The following is a 16,008-nucleotide window of genomic DNA, read 5'->3' on the forward strand; positions in this document are numbered from 1 at the left end:
ATGGCGGATAGAATCGCCTTACCGGAAACGGAAATGCTTGAGGGGAGGGCAGAGTTCCTCATTGCAAACTACACTTCCCGTGATGCCGCGGGGCCCGGCCCGCCCGGCGCATGCGCCGTGTGGCGAGTCGCCGGCGCGGGGGGGGGGCGGGGTGAGGCTGCCCAAGATGGCGGCCGTGCTGCAGCAGGTGCTGGAGCGGGCCGAGCTCGCCAAGCTGCCCAAGCCGGTGCAGGGCAAGCTGGAGCGCTTCCTGGCCGACCAGCAGACCGAGATCGACGGGCTCCGAGCCAGGCATGAGCGCTTCAAGGTGGACAGCGGTGAGCGCGGGGCGGTGGGCCCGCCGCGGGGCGCTGAGGGAGGCGGTGCTGGGCCCGGCGGGGCCTGCGTGTCCTCGGAAAGGTTTTGGGGCCGACCTGGGGGCTGTGAGGGGGGTTGTTTGTGTGTCCTCCGCCTGGGGAGGGGCCTTTGGCCGGGGGGGGCCCTGCAGCTGAGACCCGACAGGGATTTCCTCTCACTTTCCCTTCGTAAAAGAAGTCTCATTTTAAAACTTTCATTTCTTTCTTCATTTTTCGTTTGCAAACGACCGTTCGGGGTTAAAACTGCATTCCAAACGGGCTTAAAGAACAACTTTTCGCCCGGTTTTTAACAAGCACTGATATGCTTTCGGTCTGCTTTGATCCTTGTCGTGGAAGAGAAATAGTGATTCGTTTACCCAGCTCTCAAGTAGCCTCAGGTTTATGCTTCTTCTGGTCCATATTGAAGACTGTAACCTTTCTGTAAAACGCGCTTGATAGAATCAACGTTTTTATATTCGTTTGTCACTCGATCACAGAAAAATAATACTGGTAGCGAACTGGGGTAGAAATGGGAGAAGAGTGCAGATGCACGTAGGCACTGGGCAGAGTTGTAAATATCAGTTAATTTATGGGTTAGGTGACATACTTCCAGTGTAAGTTTTACTGCCACTTTTCCTTCAACTTTTTTGTCTCTTTCACAATAGAAATCTTGCTAAAGTGAGTTCATAAAGTGTCGTGTAAGTTGAGGTAACCCACAGATTTTAGCAGGTTTAGGTCCCTTCTGCTCATGTGTGGCTGGAGAGGCAGCGCTATTTGGCGTTGTAAGATGTGATTGGAAGCTTAAGATAAATAAAAATCCCTCAATACTTCCTTAGAAGTCCATTATGCCTGAGAGTGAGATTAATTTTGCTTTTACCAAGTGTTTTACAGTGAAGCTCTATGACACAGTTACTATCTCTGATGACCAAGATTTAGATCTAATTATGTTTTTCGGTGCTATGGGATATGCAGCATAGTGCACAAGAGTTCACTTGAATAAGCATTCATTAAAATTTTTCTAAATCAAGTTGATACCTAGAGTTATGTATATTTTATGTTATGTGTATAGAAATACGCTGCAGGCCAAAGAAGTGTTAAGTTGATGAGACCACACTGCATAATTGTGCTGATACAACATTCCCTGACTACATCAAAAACATTAAAGAACTATTAAAGTTAATTACCCTGTCAATTTATGGGTCCCTCCTGGAACCATATCACTTTCCATGTGAACAAAGTATTTTAAACAATGTCAATTCAATGTGGAAATGCATCTTTTTGCATTCAGAAAGACTTTTTTCTTTAAATACTACTGTGGTCTCATTATTTTTAGTTGTGGGGGTTTTTTTTGTGAATACTGTTAATAAAGATGTCCATTTATAAGGATCCTTGATAAAGGTGAGAAATAAGAAATGTTTATTAAGTGAAATTGAGAGAACATTGTTATTTTGCAGAACAACAGTACTTCGAAGTAGAAAAGCGGCTTGCTCAAAGTCAGGAGAGACTTGTAAATGAGACACAAGAATGTCAAACTCTCCGCGAGGAGCTTAAAAAACTTCGTAAGTATAACTGCACATTCACAAGATTGGCCAGGATATACGTTCTTTAGTCCAATGTTATGCTGAAATGCTTTAAGTTTTAAACAGGGGTTGAAAATCTATCTATCAATTACACTTGTTGTTTCTGCAAGTGGAGAGATGTTTTGCTTTCACATTTGGAGGGTGAATTCTGTCGTTAGGTTATAGTGGGGATCCCTCACTACTATTTCTTCTCCAACAGATGAACAGTTGAAGTCACTGAATGAGAAAAATAAAGAACTTGAAGCTGCCCAGGACCGTAATGCGGCCATCCAGGTACTGAGAGAACTTCAGGATAAGTTGAAAGACTTTGGTTGACCTGTCTCATTGCAGCAATAAATTTCCAAGCTGAACTGTATGAAGTATCAGTACAAATATGTACTGATGGACATATTTACTGTGCAGGAAAATTGTGTGAGTTTTTTCATTCAATCCTGACATTGCAGCAAACTGAATTACAGGTGAACATACGCCAGAGCAGATACTTTATTTAGGTTTGGGTAGGTTGTTTCATTCTAGCTGAAACCTGTTGTGAAGTGACTTTAAAGCTGAACCTCCACAATTGGACAAAGGTGTAAAGAAGAGCTGTGGTTTTTCCCCCATCTTTTCCCAGACTCCAGCACAGTTTTCCTTGCCTTAGGCTCACGTGGATGAGTCACTTCAGCTGACTGATCCAGCAGAACCCTAATTTTGGAGCAGGAAGTGAAGACATTATTACTGGATGGATTTGTTCACAATGAGAAGACGGATCTGATGATTTCCCCTGAGGGGCTTCCCTGGGTCTGACTGAAGTGGTCGCCCTGACACCTTAGAAGGCAGAGGCAGGACTATAGCCTGGAAATGATCCAAGACTATTGACTCTTATTTGATTTTGTTATTGATTTTTTGCATATGTTAATTCCTTCGTTACTGTTACCTCTTTCATTTACCTGTGCAATTTTTTCCAGAGCCAGTTAAGTAGAGAAAAAGAAGAACTGGAAGCTGAAAAGAGAGATTTGGTTCGAACAAGCGAAAGGCGATCTCAAGAAGTTGAACACTTAAACGGTATAACCGCGAACTTAATAACAAAATACTTCACTTGATATTGCTAAATAAAAGGCACACTTGAACATTCGAACGGGTATGGAGTATCCAGCTTGTATAGGCAGCACCAAGTAGTGGATTTGCAGGAAACAGTATTTAGAGAAGAGGAAACAAGGCAGGAAATTACAGGCTACTTGCAGAAGAACACAGCGGTTTGATGCTTGGTTTTGTAGATACAAAAGCATACATTATACATGTATCTTATTGCACAATATACAATTACATACATGATATCTTGCCTGTTCTCATTCTTTACAACGTAGTTAAACTGAGGAATTAAACCTGGTGTACAATTAGCCTTTTTTAATGCTGATTTCCCTCCTCCAGAGGATGTTAAACGCTTAAATGAAAAGCTTACAGAAGCAAACACGGAAAAGGTGAAACTTCAGTTGCAGCTGGATGAACTTCAGACATCAGATGTTTCCATGAAGGTGAGCAGTATTTTATATGCATAGTATGTATTAATGTTCTAATTAGTAGTTGTTTGTGTGTGACATAACAATAGTTTTGTCATTAGTGACTTTGAAAGTAGGTCAACTCTACCCCTGTCATTTATAACAAATTATTACGGAATTGGTGGTTGTGGCTGAAACTAAGACATACATTTATAGAAGGCAAGGGGACATCATGTTGAGCAAGCGTGTCCAAGCCTCATTGGTGGCTGCCTCTGCCCACTAGGAAGGACTCCAGGTCCATGAAGGCAGGTAGAAAGGAGAAAAATAATTATTTCTGAACCTGCACCATTTCTCTGGGCAGAATAAACTCCATAAAGAGCTGGAAGAGAGGAAAGGAGAAAGAAGGGGAGGAAAACTTTGATACCTTAATTTATTTATTTTAACTAGATATTAATGTAGTTAATGTTCCCACCTAATGTAAACTTTGAGGAAACTAACTCAAGTTTCAAGAGGTTCTTGTAGTTTGAGACTGGTAAGTTACCAGCACAATAAGGAACACAGCCTGTCATTTGGTGCTATTTAACAAATTAGAGTACATTTTTACAATTCCTACTCTAATCATTGTCCTTTGATTAGCTTTTTTATTTTCTTTGGAACCAGTACAATTACACTGCACAATTTTCTTTTTTAGTACCGTGAGAAGAGGTTGGAGCAAGAAAAAGAACTTCTACAGAATCAAAACACGTGGCTGAATGCCGAGTTGAAAGCCAAAACAGATGAACTTCTGCACACTGCCAGGGAGAAAGGCAATGAAATCTTGGAGCTTAAATGTAACCTGGAGAACAAGAAGGAGGAGGTAGTGTAATTACTGAGTGCTTTTGCTATTTCTTGTAAACTATACCTCCTGATTAACCGTATTAAACAAACCAGAGTGCCTTAATAACTGCGTTTGAAAAAGTATGTTTTGCAATTAATAAGGAGATGTTCTTTCTTTTAACTTGTGTTTCCTAAAGGATATGTAGTTAACATTATTTAGAATAGAAAAGTCAAATATTTAAATAAAAACTAGAAATTTTAGAGTCACTGATAAGAAGCTGTATAATGCTATTAAAATGTATGGGAATACAGTTCTTAATAAGAGGAAGGGGCAGAAGGACCTGACTTAACATTCTTTGCAGAGTGGGATGGTGATATTTTTGTTTTCCTGCAACAAAATACATGGCAGGATCAGTGGCCATATTTTGAACGCACTCAGCTTTATTGAGCATCTGTTTGGGTACCTGAGCAGCTTCTTCAACACCTGTGACAACTGGTCAGGTTTTCTGAGGCACTTGGCTCCACTGCAGCTTGGGGGTTTATTTGGTTATGCGTAATTGGAGCAATTAGGGGACTCTTGCTTTTTCATTTAGTTAAATGCACAGGAACAACCATTTATGCTCTTTCTAGAACTTACAGGCATTGTTTAAAGTAACAAAAAACCCCACAAACAAACAAAACCAAAACAAAAAACCAACCAAACAAAAAAACCCCAACCAAACAAAAAAACCCCCCAAAAACGAGATGGGTGTTTTCCAAAGTAAACTGGACTGAAAAGGCAGATTTTATATGTGGTGGTCTCATTTATTCTTTAAACAGGTTTCCAGAATGGAGGAACAGGTAAACAGCTTGAAACAGTCAAATGAAAATCTTCAGAAGCATGTGGAAGACCTTTTGAATAAACTGAAGGAGGTGAGAAGGCTTGAAGTCTTTGTGAAATTGCATTACATTTGCTTCTACAAAATGAAAGACTAAATGTGTGAAATAGAAACAATGGAATGCTCCCCCACCCTGTCTCTTCTTTAATTTACTAGGCAAAGGAACAGCAAGCTAGTATGGAGGAAAGATTCCACAATGAACTGAATGCCCACATAAAATTATCCAATTTGTATAAGGTGAGTTTATTGATTCCAAGTGTATATTAGTATTACTTGGGCTGAATCTTAGCATTAAATGTAGTGCAGGCCAGTTATGTTGTTGGTTTTTTTTTTCCCCCACAAAATATTGATGTGTGCCAGACTAACTTCCATTGCAAAACCTTGCGAAACATCCAAAACATTGTTTTCTTTGCTGTCTTAGGCAGCATTTGCAACCTTATATTGCTTGGATCATTTTGTAGATTAAGCAAAACTGGAGTTAAAATAGCGTAAAATAGTGATTTTTTTTTTTATGTGCACTGTTTTGAGGCTTCAAGTTGTGTGAATATAGTTATGTCTTACAATGTCGTATTGGGAGGTGAAGGTTTCTATGGAAAATATGACTGTGCAAGAGATTTTTCTGAGATTGGTTAGTAGAAATTTGTTTCAAATAACACTGCAAGTGTTAGTGATCTGATCAAGGCACAGCTGAATGTCACTTGTTGTGTCAAATAAGCACCATCTAAACAAGTAATTTTTTTGTTAGCTCAAAGAACGAAAAATATCCCATAGCTTATTGACTAAGACAAAGTCAGCTAACGAGGACAAGTGATTGCTGTTTAGTTTACGCACGCTAGATTCACGGGTTATGAGTTCCGTTTCATGAGTTTTCTCGCATAGATACCCATGCGATCCTTCTACCCTGCTTAATTGTGTGTTCTGCATTAATACTTTGATTAGATGTGAACAGATGTCCCTTCATTGAGCACCAAGTCAACAATTTTTCTGGAGCATAATGCATTACCATTTACCTTTTAATTTGGTTTTGGTTTGATTGTTTTTTTAATTATTATTTTAAAATCCCTATTCACTTATGCTTTTATCATAGAATCATTGATTTGAAGGGGCTTAAAAGTTTGTCTTCTGCTTGACGTACTTGTAACTGCTGATATATTTGTCTGACTCGATAGTAAAAGTATCAAAATTGAACGCCCTCCCGTGGGAGCCTATTCTGAGATTTTGCTGATCAGCAGAAGTGGACTCAACTTCATTTCCGTTATCTCTAATGGACTTGCAGAATTGCTGAAGTGTTGTACAGCCTTGCACTTGAGAGATCGCTAACTGAAACCAAATAAACCTAAATCGTTTATGTAAGATTCCCTAAAAATACTGAATTTTTCAGAATGATCACAATTGAGTACTCAAAATTCCTCCAGATTTTCTTTAGTGAAGAGAAGGAACAAAGCCAGCACCAGCTATAAAGCAGCTACATTTTACTTGGATTTGTCATATCGAGTCGATGTCTGACACTTCTTACTCTCGGATGGGCAGTTTGCATCAAAATGAGACTTAATCCCAGAGAAGAGAGAATTGTCCAGTTTAGGTGACTCTTTTAGCATTTTACTCAAAAAACGAAGTGTTCATAACTTGGGGTCAGTTTGAGCTCTGTATAAAAATATAGTCCTTATTGCTGCGCACTAAAAGGTGAAATAAAATGCTTTTCTTTAGAGTGCTGCTGATGACTCGGAGGCAAAGAGCAACGAGCTGACGGGAGCAGTGGAGGAGCTGCACAAGCTGCTGAAGGAAGCGGGCGAAGGTGAGTCGGGAGTGAGAAACGGTGACTGGAACAGAACTACCTGGGTGCACTGAAAAATACGTATTAAACATTTACGAAAGGAGCTTTGTTAGGCTTTTGGGGATGGTTGTTTTGTAAGAAAAAATTTTACCTGACTAGTTGAATGTACTCGGAGGGCGTGTGGGAGGGAACTGTTTTCAAATATACCTGGAACTTTACTTTGGATTTTGATGCGAGGATCTAATTCTGCAAGATATGTCTTCATTTTAGTTTCTTGTTTTAGATTCCTTTTCACTGATAAACATGTCATATTTTAGCCCTTTTCTTAGTCAAGTTGATAGGCAGCAGTTCATGCTTCTGTCTTCCTACCTGCATGAGCTGCAGAGTGTATAAAGCTAAAATGAAATTTAAGGTGCATGTGCAAATTTTGACCTTTTGAAATAAAAATAAAGAAAACCACAACACAGCAAACTGCTTATCTGATTGAATTTCAGCTAATAAAGCAACCCAGGAGCATTTGGCTGAGGTGGAAGAGGCAAAAGCTGGAATGGAAAAAGAACTGAGAGAGAAGATCAGTAAACTGGAGAAGGAGCTGGAGAATGCCAATGATTTACTGTCTGCTACAAAGCGCAAAGGTAGGGATAACACTGGGAACTCAAATACAGACAGTCTCAGGCTTTCTATCATCTTGTGTGAAAATACTATGCTGAATTTTTGTAGGAAGTGCTTTAATCTTAATTCATCTTTGATCATTTCTAATAACGAATTGTAGAAGCTTTTTCATGTGTGTATATATATGAAAATATATTTTTCCTCCACCAGAAAATACATTTCTGTGAAAATGATTTTTGAAGTTTTTTTGTTAATCTGACTTATTTTTTTCAAAGAAAGGGGAGAGGAAACATTTCCTTGAGGCTAAATCATCATGTTTTTAGTGGTTTTCTGGAGAGGGGAGTGGAGAGGATAAACTGTTCTTGTTTTCCTCTTAAAAGAAAAAAGGGCAGCAGAAAACAAACCTCTGTCCTTAAATTTCTACTCAACATTAAATCTTGCTCAGTATTCACGGTTCTAGTTATATCTTTTTTTTTGGAAAATAATAGTTTGTTTACTACACATAAGTAATTTCTGATGGAAAGAGAGAGCAGAGTAGGAAGGAACAGAGGGGCATGAAGTATATTTGCTGTGTCTGAGGTATATTTGCTATGCCTCTATGTTAATTTAAAGAACGTAAACAGTGCTCTGCCACTGCAAACCTCCAGCAGTTTGCTAAGAAATCTGATGTAAGCAGTTGAAATACCTAGAACAAAACTTATGTTCAGAAATGATGTAGCTTTTAAGAGTTTAATAGCAAAAGCTTTTCAGCATTTCAGATTATCTTGGTCGGAGACGTTGATAATGTATGAGAGGGAATATTGTGTATAATACCAGTCACTTGCACTTGTATGTGTATTATAAAGCATAAAGGTGTATGTAGACATTCTTAATGTTAATAAAGAATATTTATGATGGGAATTATTGCAGCTTTTAATGGTGGTTGGTGGGATTATGTCTGCAGGAGCCATCCTGTCCGAGGAGGAGCTGGCAGCCATGTCCCCCACCGCGGCGGCCGTAGCCAAAGTCGTCAAGCCTGGGATGAAGCTCACTGAGGTAAGTTCTCTTAACTCTTCCATTTCAAGGTTCTCGAAATACCAACAGAGATAACGCTAATAATATAAGGGTGCAGACTTCATTCACAGTTTGGGATTTGGTATAACGCCTGACTGGAGTCGATGAAATCTTTTAATGCATTTGAGGGAGACGTTGCTAGCTGAGTTATTGAGATTTTTTTTCAAATGTACTTTACAGTTTTACTTTAGTAGATCAAAACATTTGTATGGGCTTTAAGATATTTTTCTAATTTTTTTTTTTTTTGTACAGCTAAACTTATTTTCTGTATGTGTTTTTGGCAGGAGCTTTTTTTTGCTTATTTACATAATTTTTTCGTCTCTTTTGCTTTGCATTTGGCCTATACTTGCAGAAAAAATTAATCATATGTCATACATATTCTAGGGTGGTTTTTTTACACTTCTATTTATGCATTTTTTATTTTCATTTTGTTTGTGATTGGTCATTCTGTCCAGCCATTAAATTATTTCTGTGCTTCCTGCTTTCTTTTGTGACACTAATTTTGATGTTCCTGTTGTCTTAAGCTTGCTTAAGGTTTGTCCCTTTTACATAGAATTATTTTATTGCACACAGTTGCTCTATGAAAGTTTGCAATATTAAAATTAGTAGGGATAACTGCTTTGTCTTGGTATGAGTCCTAAAAACACATTGTTTAGAAAGTCCAACTTGTTTCTCTGAATCAACTAGTTTAGAGTTGTATGAAATTATACTGCCATAAGTTATGAATTGTGTAATTACCAGTGGTTCTTTTTTAAGAGGTCTGTCCAGCTGTATCAAAAACAAAAAAAAACCCCAAAAATATTTTGTTGCAGCTGTACAATGCATATGTAGAAACTCAAGATCAGTTGCTTTTGGAAAAGCTGGAGAATAAGAGAATCAATAAATATTTGGACGAAATAGTGCAGGAAGTAGAAGCCAAAGCGCCGATTTTGAAACGTCAGCGTGAAGAATTTGAGCGTTCCCAAAAAGCTGTTGCTAGTCTGTCTGCAAAGCTTGAACAAGCTATGAAGGTCAGTATAAAAGAGCATGTAAAATTATGGAAAAAATGGATTTTTAATTCCTTAATGCTAATGGATGTTGGTAAATGTATAAAATTGATCTTTTAGTCAATTTTTCTTCTGGGAAAATACCTGTTGAACTTTCTAGCTTGTGATTTATTGGACAGTACAAATCATTTTACAGACAAAACATTTTTTCAGAATTTTTTATAGTGAAGGCTTAAATGTGGTGACTTAATCTTTGAGAGAGAAAAATGCTTTGTAAACAAAGATGCTCACTTCCCATTAATTTTAATACATACACTAACAAAGCATGAAAGAGCATGGGTTTTGATTCGTAAATATGTGGAGTTTAACCTTTGGAGTGTAATTTTAAAGTAGAAAAATGCAGCTTGATTCACAAGACATGTCTCTGCATGACATTGTCTGGAAAGAAATGTGGCTGAATTGCCATGCTTGTTAATGTTTGTGTGCTTGCAGGAGATCCAGCGATTGCAGGAGGATGCCGATAAAGCCAATAAACACGCCTCTCTGCTTGAGAGAGAGAACCAAAGGCTGGAAATACAAGTAAAAGATCTTTCACAGCAGGTAGAACAAACGTTGCTATGGTTAAATGTGCTATTTGCAATTTATTTATTAGTATGGTGCTGTATTTCTGAAGTTCATTTGGAAGCTGTGTTCAGCGACAGTCATGTAGACTTTAGTTCTCATAAGAGCCTTAGTGATGTTAAAAGCTTCTCCTCAAGACAACATGGTATTTACATTTCTGCTTATAAAATTGGAATAAGTTTAGCTGAAAGAAGTGATGCTGCTTTAGGGTAATATTGTTTAACATCTGGCAAGGAAAAGTCGTAACTTCTTTGTTCTAAGTGTCCTGTGATCTGTTTGCAGAACTGAACATGGACTATCTACTTGTGACATTGATGTCGTTTCCTTTTGTCGAACTGGTTTTTTCTGTAATGTAATTATCCTACAAGGATGTATTGATTATAGTAGTTTGTATATTGTAGGGAAAAATACTTAATTTCCAAGGACTTTATTTCTATTATACTGTTTTTCAGAGCAAAATTTTGAGTCTGTTTGCAAGTCTTACACTAGAATGTTCTCTTTCAGATTCGTGTGCTTTTAATGGAACTGGAAGAAGCCAGGGGCAACCATGTGATTCGTGATGAAGAAGTGAGCTCCGCTGACATCAGTAGCTCTTCTGAGGTGATATCTCAACACCTGGTCTCTTACAGAAATATCGAAGAACTTCAGCAGCAGAATCAGCGTCTCTTGGTGGCTCTTCGGGAGCTGGGAGAGGCTAGAGAAAAAGAGGAGCAAGAAACAACATCATCTAAGTGAGCGATCTGTTCCTTCTAGTAAACTGTTTCTACTAAGTAGTAACAGGGATTTATTCAAACACTTTTCAGGTTTTTTTGCTTCTGATTGGTAGTAATTGTGTGCATATATATGCATTTGTGTGTGTGTGCTCCTGAGCAGCTACGTAATTCATGAAGGTGAATTGTTATTAAGCAACATTGTCTTCAGGGTTAGATTTAAATGGTTTTATAGCTATACATCTTGCAATAGGCCCTGTCATCAAAATCCAAAGTAAAAATAAATTTTAGTGAATGCAATTTCACAAAACAGAGCTGTTTGTTTAAAAAAGAAAGATAAGTTTTCATTCCTGTTAGTGGAACAAAAAATTGAATGTGTGCATATCTAATTTACTAGCTGTAAAGCCCACAGATAAGTAATTCTGTATTAAAAGTTCTCAGCCTGATTCTCTGCTCATGCTACTGGGTTGTGTCATCTTGGTTTGCCTTGCTGTTTCTTACTGAAAACAACTGTTGGCGGTTTCAGAATTTCTGAGCTTCAGAGTCAACTCGAGGAAGCTCACAACGAGCTGGAAAAACTGCGTGAGTCGCGTCATCATCAGCTGCAGCTTGTTGAGTCTATAGTTCGTCAGCGTGATATGTTCCGCATCTTGTTGGCACAGACCACAGGAGCCATCATCCCTTTGCAAGGTGAGCTTCACATTTCTGCACCACTGAAAAAATACAAAATTGTCCTTTGTGACGAGTTTTCAGTAATGGCGCTGTAATGGTACTAGTAAGTTCTCTTAACCTGCTATTCAGTTTTTACCCTTACTGGAAAACCCATGAATTTGGATTTAGACACATGATTTTATTTTTACAGTGTAATAATTTGCTACATAATGACTGACATGTAGTGGTGACTTTGTGTTCTGGTAGCATATTGTAGGTATAAAAAATGAGTTGCTCAGGAAAGCCCAAGACTTTCCCAGCAATACCGTATTGGTTTTAGCCATGTTTCAGTGTGGTTATATGATTTGCTTTGGCAAGCATTCATTCATGGGTTGCATTTAAAATCCTTGTATCACTTTTTAGCTTCAGGTACATTACCACCAGAGGAGATTTCTCTTCTGTCTACTCCAAAGCGCCCAAGTTTACCTCAAGCCATGTCAACTCCTGCTCCGGTGTCAATGGCCGAGTCAGTGGAGGCTGTGGAGGCTAAGGCTGCGCTTAAGCAGGTATGTTTTTCAATAAGCACTGTAGAAAGCTCTCGTTATTTCTTTTTACTTTTGTAAGCACTGTAATGTGTGTTCTTGGATGTAGTTGCAGGAAGTGTTCGAGAACTATAAAAAAGAAAAGGCAGAGAATGACAAGTTGCTGAATGAACAAAACGAAAAGCTTCAGGAGCAAGTCACAGACTTGAGGTCACAAAACGCGAAGATATCCACACAGCTGGAGTTTGCCTCCAAACGGTAAATCAGCTATTTAATTTCATTGCCTAATGGATGTGTTCTCTGTCAGGAGAATCTCATTTGCTCAGGAAGAGTTGCCAGTTAAACATTGATATTATCTATTCTATTAAAGAACACAAAGGAAATAGTGATGGTGGAATCAACAATATACCTTGTAGCTGAGCGAGCCACATATGTGAAAACTGACGCACAAGAACAGGAAACATATAGCTGTGTACATACACCTCTTGCAATTAAACAATTTAATGTGGCAAACATATCCTTTGCTTTGTTCCTTGTGAAGTTATGAAATGCTGCAGGATAATGTTGAAGGCTATCGGCGAGAAATAACATCTCTGCATGAAAGAACCCAGAAACTCACAGCAACGACTCAGAAGCAAGAGCAGATAATTAACACTATGACTCAAGACCTGAGGGGAGCTAATGAAAAACTGGCAGTGGCAGAGGTTAGTGATTCAGCGTATTATACTGCTTGATATTCCGCATTAGCTCAAGTGTTTCTTAGGATTATTTTGAAAGCTGTCGGAACTTGAATGTGTGGCTTTTTCAGCACATCACTATTAAATTTGTAAAAGCTCGTGTGCGTATACATTTGGTGCGTACCTTTGCAACATTCCACAAAATATCTCAAGCACTGAGTGAAGATGGAACAATGTTCCAAAGGTGTTTCAGTTTAGAGAGAAAACAGAATGTGATTTGTCAAACAATTATGTTCTTACTGTTCGTGACTTAATTTGCATACATTTTAATTTGCAATCTATAATCTTAAAAGCTCTTTTTTGAAATTCATATTAACCGATCATAAAAATAATATTAATGGGCAGATTTGGGATTGATAACGAAGCTTTTGTTGTTATTTGCTGTTTTAAAGGTGAGAGCAGAAAACTTAAAAAAAGAAAAAGATATTTTGAAGATGTCAGATGTGCGTTTGACTCAGCAACGTGAGTCTTTGTTAGTTGAGCAAAGAGGACAGAACTTGCTGCTTACTAATTTGCGAACTATTCAGGTATGTGGTGTTATTCTTACGTTCGAGTTTGATCTGTCTTTCAGAGTTTTCAATAAATACCCATTGAAATGGAATGAAACAGTAATGGGATTGGATCTTAAGGTGGATTATTTTTTTTGCTACAAATTGACGCTGAACATAAAATACTCAACTTGCTGAAGCAAGTTTGTTATTCCTGTCGTAAATTATGATACTCTGTTATTTACCTGGGAAAGTCCTGAGAGTTTTGAGTTGATAAGAAGGGTTTTCGCAATGAAATGGCAACGAAACTCATGAAACAGAGTAAAAGGAAAAAATCTGTATGTTAATTTTTATGATAGCAAAATTTGCCAGTGCCTGCCTTGGTAGTTTATTTTCCAGTTGTTTTAAGGTATATTTGCTTTTATGTCTTCTATTATAAGGTATATCGTCTCTTAGAGTATGAATACTTACGATTGCGCATTTTATCATGTGACTGAATTCTATTTCTGTAGTAGATCTTCTGTTTGTTTTTTGTTTTGTTTTTTTTTTTTTTTTTAAATCCCTGGAATTAGATTGCATGGATAATAGATTTTGTTCTAATAATACTTATTGTATCACTATTATTAAAAAATCGTTCAAAACTTAAGTCACACATTCTAAGTGCTACTTTTCATAGTTTCCTGTATCTACCTTTTATTGCTTGCTCCCTGCAGTAGTTCTTTTGTGGATGGGAGAAGTGTTGTGACAACTTTGTATAAAGTGCTGCAGTAATTAAGAAGAAAATTCTTTAAAGTATATTGTAAGCATAGTGCATTACGCTCTTTTATCAGGGAATACTGGAGAGGTCCGAGACAGAAACAAAACAAAGACTCACTAATCAGATTGAAAAGCTAGAGCGTGAGATATCTCAGCTGAAGAAGAAACTAGAAAATGAGGTGGAACAAAGACATTCCCTTACCAAAAATCAAGAGGTGAGTATAATTATAAATATACTAAACTTGGTTTAGTGATGATAAAGCCACAGTTGCATGGTTTCTGCCCGCTTGCAGTCTGTGGTTTTTCATATGTGAAATTTATAAACATGCCTGGTCTTTGTGCCATTTGTGAATAATTACAAGTTTAAGAACCTTGTGTTTTCAGGTTCATATCCTGGATCTTAAGAGGCAACTTGAGACTGAGACGAACCGTCACATTAACACAAAGGAACTTTTAAAGAATGCCCAGAAAGAAACTACGATGTTGAAACAGCAGCTTAACAACACGGAGGCTCAGCTTGCGTCTCAGTCATCAGTGAGGGCTCCAGGGAAGGGTAAGATATCTGTCTATATTGAATTTCTCTTTATGTTAAACATTGCTGTCTGCAGAATGGTAACATTCATAATAATTTAGAATTAGGAGGACAATACACTAAATAATAAACCTCTTCACATATTCAAACAAATGATAGCCAGGATGATTTGTTAAAATAAAATTAATGTATGAGCAGTCTTTGTCAATGGGATCCATTTTTTGGTTGTATTTGAAAGAACTTAAGTCTATTAGGTCACTTATTTTTAAGTAGCCTTTTTTTTTCTGAGTCAACAATGTTTATCGTAAGCCACTGTTTTGGTTAGGGCTGACAATTTTATTTAGGGAAGCTTTGTGAGGGTGATTTTGTTTTCCATGTTACTATCCTAAAAATACGTCAGTTTTCAACAGAACAGCGGTTTAAAAAAACTGAATTAAACTTCATTGGTTGATGAATGCGTTCTAATATTATAGGTCAGCCTAATACAAATGAAGATGTGGATGATCTTGTAAGTCGACTAAGACAAGCTGATGAACAAGTTAACGACCTGAGAGAGAGACTCAAGACTAGTTCTAGTAATGTGGAACAGTACAGGGCCATGGTTCTGAGTCTAGAGGAATCCCTTAATAAGGAAAAACAAGTAAGTAGTTATCATTGTTTAGTAGAGCAAAACCAGCAACAAAACGAAAGATGGTGAGACTTTTTGTATACAGTACAGTCTGTAGGATTATGGGAGGGAATTACAAAAAACCTCGAGTTAGTTTAGAAGGCCTTAGAATATAATGTTGTAAGACCTCATTTAAGTTTAAGACGGTTTCAATAAAAACCACTTTTAATCATGGAAATATTAAACCTTTTTGCAGCATATTTTTAAAATGTGGAATTGTAAATTTGACTCTATGCTGTATTCTGCCACTGTCTTCTTTTAAAAGAGGGGAATTGACTTGTAAAAACTCTTACTTATAACCCTGTGATCAATGGTTAAAAATACGAATTAGCCCTTAATCAAAAGCAGTTAAATTCACACCTTCTGCATCAGTGAGGTCTTCAGCGATGCAAAAGAACATTCTGTTTGTGGGGTTCATGGGAAAAGCTTAAGAACGACCTTCTCATCTGTCACACACTCCACCACATTAATGAGAAATGAAGCCTGTTCTTCCAGACAATTCAGCATATCGAAATCAGTTAGACTGGGAAAACAGAATTCTCATTTTCTACTGAAGTCACAGCATCAGTAGATGCTGTTTGTCTAGTATCCAAGTTCTCTGCATGTGTTCTGTTACTGTAAAAACTTCACCGTGACTTCATCAGCTTTCACAATATTGCATGTTCTGGTGTGCAATAAATGGCTACTGCACATTTGAGTGCAGTCACGTAAAACTTTTCTTAGGTGTACCTTTTGAGGTATTGCAGCTTTGAAGGGGGGAAAAAAAAAGAAAAAAATGTCAGTGCTATTTGTGCT

The 16,008-nt window shown here is 37.8% G+C and overlaps 1 protein-coding gene across 2 annotated transcripts in view; it reads left to right on the forward strand.

Annotated features, from left to right (window-relative positions):
* The first annotated feature begins 156 nt into the window (after positions 1-156).
* The window catches only part of TPR (translocated promoter region, nuclear basket protein), a 40,027-nt gene continuing 24,175 nt past the window's right edge, over positions 157-16,008 (forward strand). For both annotated transcript variants that reach the window (XM_065649157.1, XM_065649158.1), the window contains exons 1-22: positions 157-317; positions 1,790-1,894; positions 2,115-2,188; positions 2,860-2,956; positions 3,323-3,426; positions 4,082-4,246; positions 5,026-5,118; positions 5,241-5,321; positions 6,792-6,879; positions 7,353-7,493; positions 8,414-8,505; positions 9,336-9,533; positions 10,002-10,109; positions 10,635-10,861; positions 11,367-11,530; positions 11,915-12,057; positions 12,143-12,291; positions 12,575-12,737; positions 13,163-13,297; positions 14,089-14,229; positions 14,399-14,567; positions 15,020-15,186. In XM_065649157.1, coding sequence (XP_065505229.1) covers positions 167-317; positions 1,790-1,894; positions 2,115-2,188; positions 2,860-2,956; positions 3,323-3,426; positions 4,082-4,246; positions 5,026-5,118; positions 5,241-5,321; positions 6,792-6,879; positions 7,353-7,493; positions 8,414-8,505; positions 9,336-9,533; positions 10,002-10,109; positions 10,635-10,861; positions 11,367-11,530; positions 11,915-12,057; positions 12,143-12,291; positions 12,575-12,737; positions 13,163-13,297; positions 14,089-14,229; positions 14,399-14,567; positions 15,020-15,186 — 2,955 coding nt within the window. In that variant the 5' untranslated portion in view covers positions 157-166. The remainder of the gene's footprint in view (positions 318-1,789; positions 1,895-2,114; positions 2,189-2,859; positions 2,957-3,322; positions 3,427-4,081; positions 4,247-5,025; positions 5,119-5,240; positions 5,322-6,791; positions 6,880-7,352; positions 7,494-8,413; positions 8,506-9,335; positions 9,534-10,001; positions 10,110-10,634; positions 10,862-11,366; positions 11,531-11,914; positions 12,058-12,142; positions 12,292-12,574; positions 12,738-13,162; positions 13,298-14,088; positions 14,230-14,398; positions 14,568-15,019; positions 15,187-16,008) is intronic.

The sequence above is a fragment of the Caloenas nicobarica genome, chromosome 20, assembly GCF_036013445.1.
Source record: "Caloenas nicobarica isolate bCalNic1 chromosome 20, bCalNic1.hap1, whole genome shotgun sequence".
Lineage (NCBI taxonomy): Eukaryota > Metazoa > Chordata > Aves > Columbiformes > Columbidae > Caloenas > Caloenas nicobarica.